General features: G+C 42.2%; 1 protein-coding gene across 1 annotated transcript in view; it reads right to left on the bottom strand.

Annotated features, from left to right (window-relative positions):
• LOC311111753 (neural-cadherin-like) overlaps window positions 1–10,043 on the bottom strand; it is a gene marked incomplete at both ends in the record, with an annotated part of 182,747 nt that extends 172,704 nt beyond the window's left edge. The window contains 1 exon segment of the mRNA XM_084154568.1: window positions 9,038–10,043. Within this exon segment, the coding sequence (XP_084010694.1) occupies window positions 9,038–10,043 (1,006 nt within the window).
• Window positions 10,044–16,059: the final 6,016 nt, after the last annotated feature.

The following is a 16,059-nucleotide window of genomic DNA, read 5'->3' as shown; positions in this document are numbered from 1 at the left end:
CATCATGTGTGTGTGTGGTCTTCTGTCTAAGGTGACATGCCATGATTATGCACATGAGAGGACATATATTTAGTGACATGTCCCTCTCTCAATCTTCAGCACCTGTTTACGATTCGTAAACTATGCACTGTGCAGTATATTCACACGCTCACTTCGCCATTCACTCCATTCCATAGCTATGGAAAAGGAAAGGGAATGTGGGATACCTAGTCAGTTATACAACTGAATACATTCAACTGAAATGTGTCTTCCGCATTTAACCCAACCCCTCTGAATCAGTATAAAGCCCAAGAAAAGAAAAACATTCACCTCATATTTACCCCCAAAGCTTCCAATAAGTCTTTAAGTATTCTCCCTCATCCCCTTTCGTCACTGTACATCCTAATACATTCCAGTATTCCAGTAATTAAGTGTGTGTAGTTTTACACTTCACTGCCATTCTAATCCTTTCAAGATGACTCAATCTACTGTAAGCAGATTTCTGGGCAATGGGCTTTTAGAAATACACAACAGTGAGGCTATAAATATATACTTTGGGTACAACTGAAAATCTATTTTCATCACGCATATATGCATTTTTGTGTCTATCTGCTTGCAGATCACAATATGCAATTTAAGAGAAACGCATTATATAAATCTATAATCATTCTAGTATTCTTTAAATCTGCTGAGCTGGTTGTGTATGGTAAGTGTGTGCATACATACATGTGTGTGAGTGTGTGTGTGTGTGTGTGTGTGTGTGTGCATGCATGTGTATGCATGTGTCACGATCGTTATGAGAAGCGGACCAAGGCGCATCGTGTTAAGCGTACATACTTTATTCAGTACTGACACGAACAAAACAACAAACGAAACGTGAAGTCCTAGGTTAATAACACAAACCTTACGGAACAAGATCCCACAAAACTAAAATGCCAAAAGGCTGCCTAAGTATGGTCCCCAATCAGAGACAACGAGCTACAGCTGTCTCTGATTGGGAACCACCCTGGCCAACATAGAAATAAACGATCTAGAACAAAACCCATAGAAAACTAAACATAACACTCGCAGCACAGTACGTGGCTCCGCATACCACGGAACCTGCCCAGTCTCACGCTGCCTAGCCTGAGTACGGGGATTTGGCTCTGCTCTACCTCTAGGCTCCGCCAACCACCCTTCCAGCCCCCCAAACCTGGTGGCCTCCTCTCCTAGATCGCCGATGCGCCCTGTAGCTGCCTCCAGCAGCCCCGTCGTCCACGCCGTGTGCCCCCCCCAAAAAAATTACTTGGGGTTGCCTCTCGCATGTCCGTCGTTGGCACGGTTGGCGCCGTTTCTCCTCTCCTGCCTGGGCATTTATTTTTGCCCATGGCCCTCTGCCCGCGAATATGTCCTCCCAAGACCACCATTCACCCACCTGGGACATCGCCAACTTCTCCTGTTTGGCACGCTGCTTGGTCCTTTTATGGTGGGATCTTCTGTCACGATCGTTATGAGAAGCGGACCAAGGCACAGCGTGATAAGCGTACATACTTTATTCAGTACTGACACGAACAAAACAACAAACGAAACGTGAAGTCCTAGGTTAATAACACAAACCTTACGGAACAAGATCCCACAAAACTAAAATGCCAAAAGGCTGCCTAAGTATGGTCCCCAATCAGAGACAACAAGCTACAGCTGTCTCTGATTGGGAACCACCCTAGCCAACATAGAAATAAACGATCTAGAACAAAACCCATAGAAAACTAAACATAACAAGTCCACACCCTGGCTCAACATTTAAGAGTCCCCAGAGCCAGGGCGTGACAGCATGTGTGAAATGACTGACTGAGGGATGAGATGAAACAGAGAGAGCGGAGGAGAGAGAAAATAGGGTGTGACGTACAGACAGAGACAGAAAGAGAGAGAGAGAGACAGAGAGAGAGAGAGAGAGAGAGAGAGAGAGAGAGAGAGAGAGAGAGAGAGAGAGGAGGAGAGAGAGAGAGAGTTTGTAGAAGTTCACAGGTGTAAGTTCTGTTTATGCATCATACCAGGGCAAAGTATGTGTGAGCTGATTGCGAGCGAGAGTATTTACAGCAGGTGAGAATGTGTGCGTCGGATCATATGCTGCGCAGGTGTGTGTTGTGTGCATATGTTATGTGGGTTTGGATGTATTCGTCTTCATGTATGTCTATGCGTGTTTGCACAGTGTGTGTACGTGTTTGAGAGAGGGGGGTGAGAGGGGGAGAGAGAAGCTTAGTTAACTTGTGTTATGTACACGTGAGCAAGCACACAATCTTCTGGTTCCCTGACAGAGAGAGGAAGCCTCCCATATGCTGTTTAATTTCCAGGCTCTTTCCAATCAGATTAACAGTAACACCAGGGAGGAGAGGAATTAAGTCCCCGAAAACCTATCAACTTCTGCTCAAACCCAAAACCCAGCTCCCTCTGTGTGGATCAGACAGTCAAACACTATGATAGAGAGATAGAGAGATAGAGAGATAGAGAGATAGATAGATAGATAGATAGATAGATAGATAGATAGATAGATAGATAGATAGATAGATAGATAGATAGATAGATAGATAGATAGATAGATAGATAGATAGATAGATAGATAGATAGATAGATAGATAGATAGATAGATAGATAGATAGATAGATAGATAGATAGATAGATAGATAGATAGATAGATAGATAGATAGATAGATAGATAGATAGATAGATAGATAGATAGATAGATAGATAGATAGATAGATAGATAGATAGATAGATAGATAGATAGATAGATAGATAGATAGATAGATAGATAGATAGATAGATAGATAGATAGATAGATAGATAGATAGATAGATAGATAGATAGATAGATAGATAGATAGATAGATAGATAGATAGATGCCAGGGTTGTGGGTTCGATTCCCACGGGGGGCCAGTATGAAAAATAAAAAAAACTATGTATGCACTCACAAACTGTAAGTCACTCTGGATAAGAGCATCATATTGATGCGTTTGACAGTCATAGCATGTTCTGTATGAGAAGAAAGGATCACACATCCACTCAGGTCGACATGACAGACAGAGGTCTGATATGATGTGTTAGACAGCTGAGAGAGAGAGAGAGAGAGAGAGAGAGAGAGAGAGAGAGAGAGAGAGAGAGAGAGAGAGAGAGAGAGAGAGAGAGAGAGAGAGAGAGAGAGAATAGAGCAATGATGACCCAGACAGTATATAGAGATAGTAAAAAGTGTTGCAAGGCAGAGAGCATTAAGACTGGAAGTCTAACGCCACACGCCTGTTTGATCCACACACACGCTCCCCCTCTTCATCCCCACGCACACATTAATTGATCCCATTGCAGCAATATCATGGAGACCAGACATATCCAACAGGAGCCCATAGCCTCAACCAATACACAGCTAAAGAGGCCTCCCATTTATATATTACAGAGCTTCACACAGCAATTAGGAAGAGACTACTCTCAGAACATGGAGATCAGATAAGAAGGGAGAGAGGGAGGGAGGGAGGGAGGGAGAGAGGGAGGGATGAAGGGAGAAACAGAGTGGGGCTGTGTGTTTTTGGGACAGCTTAGGTGGTTGAGACAGACAGACAGCCAGACAGAGATAGGGATAACCATACAGGAATCAAGTGGTGCTCTGCTCTCCCCCAAAGCCAGATAATGGAAAGAGCCCTGGGTGACTCCCCTCAGACAAGCTAATAGAGAGTAGAGACCAACTCACCTGAGAAGGCCATTTCATTCCAGGCCAGCCAGTGGAAAATGGGGAGCCTCTCACCCCAGCCGGCAGTGACAACAGAGGAGAAAGTCTGACTGCCCCTAGGAAAGCGAATAACTCTCTCACTCCAGGATAGCTATTGATGAGCCAGGTCCAACACCCCCCGGTATGGGAAACAAATAGACACGGACTATTACAGCAGACTGAATAGAGAGAATCAACTGAACAGTGGAGGTAGGAGACAAGGGGGCGGTCACAGGACTGTGTGCAGCACATTAATTAGCATGATATGCAAGCTGCATAGAGCTCTGTTATCAAACCACAGCCTAGCTCACTCACTGGCCACCAGGCAGAAACGTGTGCATCGCTGAGTGTGCATGTCTGTATAACGGTTAATAATGTGCAATACAATATGATGTTTGAAGATATATAGCAGCGGCTGCTTGATCCTGATAAATAAAGTAATAACAGGCAATTTATTTTCATCTTCCATCTGTCTGACTCTGACTACATGCTCCTACTCTCCTGTAGGATCAACCTGGTCTCAGAACATTTCGTATTATTCTGTATGTAAATCCGAGACACTCCATTTGGTATGGTTACTTAAGGCAAAAACTAAAGGAGGGTGGCTGGTCGGGGTGGATTGGTGGGCGTATAATGTGAACTTCTAGCAACCCAAAGGTTATGAGTTTGAATCTCATCACATACAACTTTAGCTAATTAGCAACTTTGACTACTCACTACTTGTTAGCTACTTTGCAACTACTGTACTTAGCATGTTAGCTAACCCTTCCCCTAACCCTAACCTTAACCCTTTTAGATAACCCTTTCCCTAACCCTAACCTTAACCCTTTAACCTAACTCCTACACTTAACCCTAACCTTAACCCTAACGCTTAACCCTAATCCTTAGCCTTGCTAACATTAGCGAGCTAGCTAACGTTAGCCACCTAGCTAGAATTCGTAATGTATCATACGTTTAGCAAATTCGTAACATATTGTACGTTTTGCAAATTTGTAACGTATTGTAGGTTTAGCAAATTCGTAACATATTGTACGTTTTGCAAATTCGTAACCTATAATATGATTTGTAATTCATAATAAATCATACAAAATGAGTGATGGCCAGCCACAAATCAATACATATCATACAATATTTTGTTTCACGGATTTACATACAGAATAATACAAAATGCTCTGAGACCAGGTTGCAACAATACACCACCAGTGGGAAATATCACAGTGTGCTTGCATGATCTTTGCAATATGAAATTATTAACAAGGATAAACAAAAATATGACTTCTGTTTGTGTTTGTGTGTGTGTGTGTGTGTGTGTGTGTGTGTGTGTGTGTGTGTGTGTGTGTGTGTGTGTGTGTGTGTGTGTGTGTGTGTGTGTGCTAGTCTACATGTACTCAATAGGGAGCTGGTCTAGTTCACAGATACTGTTACAAGTGAGGTCAACCGACACACTTCTCTCACTTGATTAAAGCCAGCTGTTTTTCCTCATTACTGTGAATCCCCTGGCTTCCGAGAAACCTGCTCACAGTACACACACACACACACACACACACAAGCACACCCTCTTGGCCAGACACGCAACATCTACAGAAGGTTCTGGAAATCAGGCCGCAGGACAAGCACACAGACAGACAGTAATGAAAACACCAAAGGCCGAGCTAATTAAATAACCAACCCTGGCAACAACTCATTCAGGAGTGGTTGTAGTGCGCCTCGGCTGTGCAGCGCATGGATGCCGCGGAAAGATGTGAGTGGGCCACGGAGCACACTGTGTGCGAAAAACGCACGACTTTAAGGCCACTCTATTCCCTCGAAGAAGCGCACAAGTTCTCCAACAAACTGTGCTACCACTCTAAATCCCAGAAATGAGAACGTGAATGAGATGGGATTACACGGATAATGCGAGCAGATGGAGCCAGGTCAAGCAGGATCTTCACTCAAAAAGGATTAGACTCCACCACATTCCCACCGCTTGGCATTCCGGTTCCCCAAGCACAGATTTTTCCAAATTAAACACTGGTGTCTGCTGGAACATTTCAAATCAAGTCAAGTAGGTTATTTGATCAGAAAAAACTGTGGTTAATACCTGAACCACACAACCATTTTGGGATTCATTAAATCATTTCACAACACTCAGCGAGGGAAATGAGAAAATGAGAAATGATGGGGGTTTTATTCACTCCAATGCATGTAAATAGGCCCCCATACTTCAAATAGCCTAGAAATGAATGCAGAGCACACCAGCTTTACACACACAGACACCAATTTCCCTGTGCTCATTGTTGTAGACAGGCAACACTGGTTGAATGATCATCTGCATGAACGCAGATATTGTGTAATCCACCCATCACTTTCGAACAGCTGGGTAGAATATAGCACTTTTTTATCTCGCAGCGTGCATGGCACCTGAACAATTACTCGTAAAAGGTGGGTTGTACTGCTGCCTTACCTATAGCATATTAGTAAGCTATTGTGACAGAGGCAACTGGCAAATGCACACTACAGGTCAAAAGTTTTAGAACACCTACTCATTCAAGGGTTTTTCTTTATTTTTACTATTTTCTACATTGTAGAATAATAGTAAAGACATCAAAACTATGAAATAACACATGTGGTATCATGTAGTAACCAAAAAAGTGTTAACAAAATCAAAATATATTTTATATTTGAGATTCTTCAAATACCCACCCGTTGACTTGATGAGAGCTTTGCACACTCTTGGCATTCTCTCAACAATCTTCATGAGGTAGTCACCTGGAATGCATTTCAATTAACAGGTGTGCCTAGTTAAAAGTTAATTTGTGGAATTTCCTTCCTTCTTAATGAGTTTGAGCCAATCAGTTGTGTTGTGACAAGGTGGGGGGGTATACAGAAGATAGCCCTATTTGGTAAAAGACCAAGTCCATATTATGGCAAGAACAGCTCAAATAAGCAAAGAGAAACGACAGTCCATCATTACTTTAAGACATGAAGGTCAGTCAATACGGAAAATGTCAAGAACTTTTAAAGTTTCTTCAAGTGCAGTCGCAAAAACCATCAAGCGCTATGATGAAACTGGCTCTCATGAGGACCGCCACAGGAAAGGAAGACCCAGAGTTACCTCTGCTAAAGAGGATAAGTTCATTAGAGTTACCAGCCTCAGAAATTGCAGCCCAAATAAATGCTTCACAGAGTTCAAGTAACAGACACATCTCAACATCAACTGTTCAGAGAAGACTGTGTGAATCAGGCCTTCATGGTCAAATTGCTGCAAATAAATCACTACTAAAGGACACCAATAAGAAGAAAAGACTTGCTTGGGCCAAGAAACACGAGCAATGGACATTAGACCAGTGAAAATGTGTCCTTTGGTCTGGAGTCCAAAATTGAGATTTTTGGTTCCAATTGCTGTGTCTTTGTGAGACGTGGTGTGGGTGAACGGATGGTCTCCGCATCTGTATTTCCCACCGTAAAGCATGGAGGAGGAGGTGTTATTGTGTGGGGGTGCTTTGCTGGTGACACTGTCTGTGATTTATTTAGAATTCAAGGCACACTTAACCAGCATGGCTACCACAGCATTCTGCAGCGATACGCCATTCCATCTGGTTTGGGCTTAGTGAGACTATCATTTGTTTTTCAACAGGACAATGACCCAACACACCTCCAGGCTGTGTAAGGGCTATTTTACCAAGGAGGAGAGTGATGCAGTGCTGCATCAGATTACCTGGCCTCCACAATCCCCCGACCTCAAACCAATTGAGATGGTTTGGGATGAGTCGGACCACAGAGTGAAGGAAAAGCAGCCAACAAGTGCTCAGCATATGTGGGAACTCCTTCAAGAATGTTGGAAAAGCGTTCCAGGTGAAGCTGGTTGAGAGAATGCCAAGAATGTGCAAAGCTGTCATCAAGGCAAAGGGTGGCTATTTGAAGAATCTCAAATATAAAATACATTTTAACACTTTTTTGGTTACTACATGATTCCATATGTGTTATTTTTTGTAGAAAATAGTACAAATAAAGAAAAACCCTGGAATGAGTAGGTGTTCTAAAACGTTTGACCTTATACAAATATGAACACTAAACAAAGTCAATACTGTAGGCCTAGGCTACAATAATCTATAGGTCCCCACTCAAAACCAAAAAGACAGCACATCCCTTATCACTTCAAACAATGAGGTTTATCATGCCTGAGACACAGGGCCATAGCCAGGGTAAGATTTTTAGTGAGGTCTGGGTGAAGCTCATTTACTGCATTTCTATACAATTTAAAAACTCAAAAATGCTATTTGGAGAACAGCAAAAACTAAAACACAAGCAAAGATTACTGCATCCATTATCACGTTGGTTGCTGTAGGTTCATTCACCTCAGTCGATCTGCAAACACATAGCCTATTAGCTATACAATTAGCCACTACACATTAACTCACATTAACTCAGCACCGGAATTAAAAACTATAATTATTATCTTCAGAGGGATCTGTTAGCAGAAAATGTATTTTATTAACAAAAGCTAAACAAATACATTTGCTTTAGATAACTTTTTTTGTTGCACTTTTACAGCTAATTTCCTGCAATTCTACACATCTTATATCTTCAGTTGGAGCTGCTGTGGCCAACACTAAGGAGGTTGAGCACGCATAAAAGTACATGGTCAGAAAGGTTTACATATGCTGGGCACAGGATTACCAATGGGAGCAGTGCAGATAAAGAATATTATTGCATTAGCAATGCATTTTAGCTGCAGCCTGGCTGTCAAAAGTACAGGAACGGATCATTTTATGCAGGTGATAATTAACCTACAGTTATTAATGTACTTCTAGTGTACCAAAATGCAATTACACTGTCGGTGTGATTGAGTCATTAGAAACAGTAGCATCCTCACGCCTCCTGTAAATTGAGAACATCTGCACTAATACCAGAACACATATGCAGACAACAAATCGTAGCATAATGTGAATTTATGTTCTGTATTATAAACTTGTGGGCATTACATTTTTTTCCAGGGTAACTATTTGCAAGGCGCACGTCTCCCCATGCATAATTTACGCACACGCATGGTTTCAATCTCTTGGGATCATGAAGGCAAAACTGACGGTGTTTATTAAACATGTAAACACAGAAAGGAATACATTTTAAATCATTGCACTTTAAAGCATGGCACTTTGCTCAATTCTCCACATCGATTCAGTAGGCTCATTTAGACCAAACTGTGGCCCATGAATACTTTACAGAGGCCCCGAAGTTGAAGAGCGAAGAAATACACTAATAGATAATAATGATGTCTTTAACGCAGTACGTTGAAGAGAGAAACAACATTGAAGCAGCAATATAACATTGCAAAGGCACTCTCACCTCTTTTATCCTGAACCTTCACAGTAATCTCCACGAGAGGATCCGTCTCCCGGTCCAGGCGCCGGGTAATAACTATATCTCCGCTGTCCCGACTCACCGTGACCGGTGAGCTGTCCGCACCAGGATCCATCAACTCAAAGCTGGCAGCCTGAAACCTCACCGGGTACAAGTTCATCACAACAGAACCGATACTGGCATCCTCGGACACATTTATTACTACCGGCTCGTCCGACTCTAGCAGGGACCTCGACTTCCGAGGTAGTCTGGTATTCGGTTCGTCGTGGGACGGCGGTGGAACCACTGGCCATTGCCGGGGATTAATCTCGATTTCAATACTCTGACTGGTCCGTGAGGGCCAGCCGTGGTCCATCGCAAACACTTTAAACTTTATTGGGGCGGTAAGACCCAATATAGAGTCCACCAGCAGTACATCTCCAGTTTTTGGAACCACATAGAAACTGCCATTTTTGGGAAGAGCAAAGTAAATGAGTTCAGCGTTTTTCCCGCTGTCTGTATCCTCCGCCGTCACCTTATACACCACAGATCGCAGGGCAGTGGCGTCGTCCAGACTAATTTTTATATCAGCATTAGGGAATGTTGGCTCGTGGTCATTAGTGTCCAAAACGTCCACTTTCAGAGATGCAACTTCTGCGACCACAAGGTCAGTGGCGGCGCAGCTTTGGCAGCACAGACCCAGGCTGAGCAGGTACTCGGAGCGCTCCTCTCTGTCCAGGATGATCGAGGTTTTCAGAAGTATGTGTCCGCGTTTGTGGTGGGCAAATACCCGAAAATCTTCACTTCCGTCTCCCAAGAGTTTCAGATGCATGCCGGAGTTGGAGCACCATCTCCGCGCGTCAACCCGCTTCACAGGGATGCTGAGACCATTTACTTTGGATCCCGGCTCAGAGTTCTCAAATACATGTCCATGAAAGAACGGTATCCTTTCCTCTGTCTTATTCCCAAGTACAGATGTCACGAAATAGCATATTAAAATAGTCAAAATCATGACTGTTGTCACTTGTACCACACTGAGTGGTGTTATGCTGTCACTCTAGGACCCTAAATCATATCGAAAAACATATATTTTATGTCCTCTAAAACTTCAGATTAATTAAAATCAAAAATATTTAATTCACAAAAAAGCTGTTCGTTGTCTTGGTTTGATTAATTGCTCTAGCTCTCGCCGCAGAACTTTCGCTGTCTCCTGTCTCCACTCAAGCGTCAATCTGCGTGTCCAGCCCTCCGGATAATGCAGCTCAAGTGCGCGCCTCCGCTCACTGTTTGTGACAGAGCTAGCAGTATAGGGTACTGGACAGCGACGCACTCGAGGGGGCGTGGCCTAATGTTACTCCTCATGGAAGCTCACGTCACGTGATGCATGTCCATCAGTTTTTCATTCCAACACATACAGTAAGTCTTCTTTCTGATGTCCAATAGCAATTGGATGATAGTTAAAAACATACAGTAGCCTATCACTTTCACTCAGTAACCTAGATTTGTCATTGATAATTGAGGAATACATACTGACCAATATTCAAACTGAATCAAGTTTATTCTTTCTAGTAAAGAAATATGATTTAAACATGTTTAGAGTAACATAGCTATTATTTTTTATCCAGTTTACAGGACATTAAATATTTTATCCTTGCCATAACAAGGAGATAAAACATGCTCACACACACTGGCAGTACAGAGAATAAGCCTAGATTCATTTTTAAGAATATATTTGTCCACCCAAGTACACCCAAGCCACTCTCAGTTAAGCTCAGTCAAACAAGAGGGGGGAAAAAAGAATCTCTTCTTTAAAAAAAAAAAAATCTCTGTCATGCTTAAGTGGCGATGCTCAGCAATTCATTCAGAAAATGTATAATTTAGCAAAACATATCAGGAAGATATAAAGGCCAAAATAACCTAACCAGAGGTAAACCATGTGTACTGTTGAGCAGTCAATGATTTCACCCTCCATGAGACCAGAAGTTACATTTGGCCCCGAACCTAGACAAACAGTACTGGCAGTTGACTTCAAGTACTGGGAAGAGTGTTGTATTAATTAAATCCAGGAAAAATGTATACATGTTCATGCTACAGTAACACAAATTGAAATTAGCATATTCTTACATTACATTTTAGCAGACGCTCTTATCCAGAGCGACTTACAGTTAGTGAATACATATTTTTTTTTATACTGGCCCCCCGTGGGAATCAAACCCACAACCCTGGCATTGCAAACGCCATGCTCTATCAACTGAGCTACATCCCTGCCGGCCATTCCCTCCCCTACCCTGGACGACGCTGGGCCAATTGTGCGCCGCCCATGAGTCTCCCGGTCGGCTGCGACAGAGCCTGGATTCGAACCAGGATCTCTAGTGGCACAGTTAGCACTGCGATGCAGTGCCTTAGACCACTGCGCCACTCAGGAGATAGCATTGAAAAATTGAAAAATATATATCTTCCTTCTTTATAAACATGGAATGGGTTCTGAGGGGACACCTTCCAGGCGGTTTGGGAAAGGCAGGTATATGTTATGGTCTACTGATGCCCTCTGGTTCGGACTTATAGCCTCAAGCTGTTGAATTGCCACACACAGAGCTTTTTAACTTCTATTGATGACTCTCCTTCCCACTCTAGCATGTAGCCAGAGACGATCGATCTCTGGTGTTCCACAACCAAATTTCAATTAGAGGTTTATCTGACTTTACCAGCGCGCTGGAATAATATTAACCATCCCAAGATCCACGCCATGCTAAACAATGAGCGTGTCAAACTGGAGTGAGAGAGAGAGTGGCAATATCGGAGGAGGCCAAGGGATGGAGGAGGAGAATACATAGCTCATTATTCTGGTATATATTCTAATACCACATACCACAGGAGTGTATCAGGGAGAGAGCTTGCTAGGCTGAAAAAACCCCAGGGAGAAACACTTTCAATGCAGCGTTGAAGAAATGCCAATTTCATCTCTTCACAAACACAATCTATGAGTCCAGCGGGTTGTAAATTGGCTCTGTTTTACTAGAATGTGTCAGTTTCCCAGCAAAGAGGCACCAAGGCATGAAGACCCAGAGGACTGGCTAGTCCACAGATCCATCCAGCTAAACAAACACAGCCCGTAGATATCTAGTTAGGTATTAATGTCATGCAGCCCCCTCTCTCCTCAGCTCTAACATGCAACCACGGAGGTGAGAAGGAATCAGATATGATATCGCTACCTAAGTGGAGGAGAGCCTATACTCGGCTATACCCCATACCCCATGTGGACACAGAATAGAGCGCCAAATGCTTAATTGAACTTAAACATAGCTGAGGAGATCAATTTGCATGAAGAAAATAGATATTTGTACATAAGCATTGCCATGGGAATGAGATGGAGGAGAGAGCTGTCTCATCTTCTTGTGAGTGTTATCCAGGCAGAAAAGCACTCAGGCAGCATGAAGCACACCTGTTCCTGAATATTTCTGGAGGAATTCACAGACAAGACAACACACACAGACAGACATACAGACAGACAAACAGACAAGACTGATGGACACACGTGCCCGCATGCATGCACGAGCATACACCTACACATTTTTCCAAATATTTCACTCCAGGGCAAAGTTTTGTTCTACCACTGCAAAGAATGTGACATCAAATAGATTTCAGAGAATCAAACAGTTCATGTAGCTTATCCCCAAATAGCTAGGCACTTATAATGTCCTGGAAATGGTTGTCAGTCTCATATAAGAGCTGAGGTGGGAATGTAATAGAATGTAGATTGCGCAATAAAAGTCACCTGTCTAACAAGGGTACTGGGGGATAATTCCTTTTACCACTGCTATTGAGAGAAAAGTTTGTTAGGTATAAGTGGGTGCATAGTTAGGCCTGGCAAGCGCACATGCTGAGTAGACTGCAGCTGTTTTCAAGCCAGTTCACTGAACCCCATTACAACTGGATCAGTCTCTCTCTATCTCGCTCTCTCCCTGTTTCCTCTGGTTCCAACTGGGTCAAGGACAAGTAAGCAATAGAAGATTTAAAGACTAAAAAGCATCCTTCAAACTGCTACCATGTCACAAAGTCTATAAACTCTCCCATGAAGTTCATATCATTGTGACTGTCATTGAAAGTAGTATCAGTTGATGGTTGAAAGTGTACGTTTTGGAGCTGTTTTAGACAATATAATTTACGTTTTTCAGGGACAACCGCTGCAGCGACTTTACTGTTTGGGCTAAATGACTCCATTTGCCAATTACTAATAACTTAACACAGCACATCAAGGTTATTTTTTTTCTTGGTTTAATAATATCATTTTAGACAATAAGTTTGTTAGCACATTATCCATGACATTCACAATGCTGTTACATTTATGGTGAAAGCTCATAAAAATGTATTGAAATGTGAGATGCAGTGTAATGAATTTGCCCTTGGCTTCGACAATTTTACAAAATACAATTTGGCTTTGAGATATAAAACCTAATGATCAGGTCTGTCATATTTGCATATGCAGAAAGCAGGGGTTATTACTTCTGCAAAACTCCACTTACAGCGCATAATTAGTCCGGCGTTGCTGTCGATGACAGCCAGACCTCGGTAGCGTGGTGGAGTATTTCCTGTTAATGAGCCTTGTCACTGTAAGCTTTACCCCCTGTCTCTGCTCTCCAGCGCACTACAGACACACCGCCAAGAAACACGGAATAATCAGCAGATAAACAGTCTCATTACATCAGATAATATTATAAACCCAGGCTCCTTTAACTGTCCTCTATGGTCTCCATCAGAGAAATAAAGAAAACAAATAGCAAGGTCAAATAAACGGGAAAGCCCTCATATTTCTTTCAAAGTGCCCTGATTTCATCTGCAGAAGTTTTCATCTCTTTCTGCATGAGTTCATATTGATATTTTCATACCTTTCCTAGTGAGAATCCGGTGATAAGGTGCAGATGAGCAGCCTGTCCCTGGTGTAAGTCTATCCTCAGGGAAATTAGGCCTGACCAGTGGCGATTTTAGCATGTAAATCTTGGTGGGGCAAACTCCCCAAAAATGGTTTAGATGCATGCCAGCAAAGCCACTACACAACACAACACAATGCTAAACAATACTTTAATTGCACTATAATGGTGACAAACGGTGCCCACAAACTGTTAGGGCCTACGTAAAGATCCCAACAGCAGAGCTTTCTTTTCAGCACCATGGAGTGAATCCTTACCATCGCTACACCTGGCTATCAGCAGAGCCTTGTCTGGCAGCGAAACAGTTCATTCAGCCTCATTTACTGCCTTTTTAAAAAAACATAGCTGATATGGCTGACTTGCTTAAACAAATGTGGTTTCTACTGACAATTGAGATGTACAAACTATGGCATAAGGGAACAATAAGTGGATAAGAGGCAATCCGTCATTTTGATTAAGACATTAACGAGCGAGCTAAGATGGACGTAGTCAATATAACTATTTGTTCTGCACTTTTGAAATGTACAGCGACAGAATTCAGAACATGGACTGTTTGTACAGTATTCTCCCTGCACATCATGTCAGAACCGTAGGATAAATAAAGGGGGCATGTAAGCAGACAATGAAAGCTCCTACAATATTCAATGATTACATTTCTCTAAAAATGGCTATAGGCTACATCTGCACCACCAAGTCAGAATTGTAGGCTAAGTTATGAGGGTGAAAGTGACCAAATTATTAGGGTGAGGTACATGGGCTAATAACAGCTTACTACATAACATACACTTAGTATTACTTTCTTAGCTACAGTATACATATCTCCCTGGCATATTACATCATTTATGCAGCAGCATACAATACATTTATGGACTCACCTTGTTGTGCTGTGTTCACTTGAACAGGAAGGTGACGCGGCATTCCTTCTTGTGTCATCAAAGTCTGGCATTCTCTGGATTTATGGTGCTTTCAAGACAACTGGGAACTGGGAACTCAGAAAAAAAACATGTTTGAATCATGACGTCAGTGATCTTCAGGTCGGAGCTCTAGAAAGAGGCCCGAGTTCCCGACTTGGAATTCCGAGTTGGATGACTATTCAAAATGTATCTTCCCAGTCGGAGCTCATTTCTTTCCAAGTTCCCAGTTGTCTTGAACTCACTGAAGTTTGAGATTTCCCAGTTCCGAGTTTTCAGTGGTTTTGAACGCGGCAGAAGTCATGCTGGATTGAAAGCATGGCCAATGTATTCAACCTTTTCTAGCCAATGGTGTTGCATGTGAATGTTTATCCTTTTAAGCTTGGAAAGGAGACCCCTAAACCCAGACTTGGACCACACACCCTCTCCACTGAATAGTAGGCTAGTGATTGCTTTTCAATGCTTGCAGTAAGCCACTGATTCCTTTCAAACCACTCATTGTTGATTTGGCGATTTCCAACTTGTTATGTGATGTTTATGTCAAAAGGCCGATGAGCACCGATACGTTTTATCTATAATTTCTCTTCATATGACAAGGATTTAACCTCTTAAGGCCCAAGCTGTTTTTTTACATGCATTTTTTATTTCTCTTTGCTATTTGGGCTTATTGGAACCTAATTAGAATAAAAACTAAGTATCATCTTTTGATATGATGTACTTTTAGAGAAAAATGATGTCCACATATGTGGATTCATGGTCCGAATTGCATTAGGCTAACATTTTCAACACAACTAATTTAAGTATGTATGTATGTATTTAGTGATTTAATTGTTATTTATTTCATTGGGACCATGTACAGCTTTTTAGCTGCATCAGAGCTAGCTTTTTTCCCATTTTACGTGTGTGCATGTTTACAAGCATATTAGCTGTTTCGAGGAGCCTCAGTCCATAAGTACACTTACGTGTACTTCATGTTTAGCGACCTACAAAGTTGCTAGTTTTACACTTTTTTTTTCAAATTTGCATGTCATGACAAATATACAAGGCTTTTATAAATATCTAAATCAGAATAAGCCATGAAATATGACAGAACTTCTACACAATTGTGGACATAAGAGCTAAAAAGTGCTGTCCACGTATGTGACCACTAAGCCCTAGGAGGTTAAAAGAATTTGCCAGTAGATTGTCG

The sequence above is a fragment of the Coregonus lavaretus genome (genome assembly GCF_964263955.1).
Source record: "Coregonus lavaretus genome assembly, chromosome: 37".
In the NCBI taxonomy this organism is placed as follows: Eukaryota; Metazoa; Chordata; class Actinopteri; order Salmoniformes; family Salmonidae; genus Coregonus; species Coregonus lavaretus.
The sequence above is the reverse complement of the archived record's forward strand: the minus strand, read 5'-3'. Positions and strand labels throughout refer to the sequence as shown.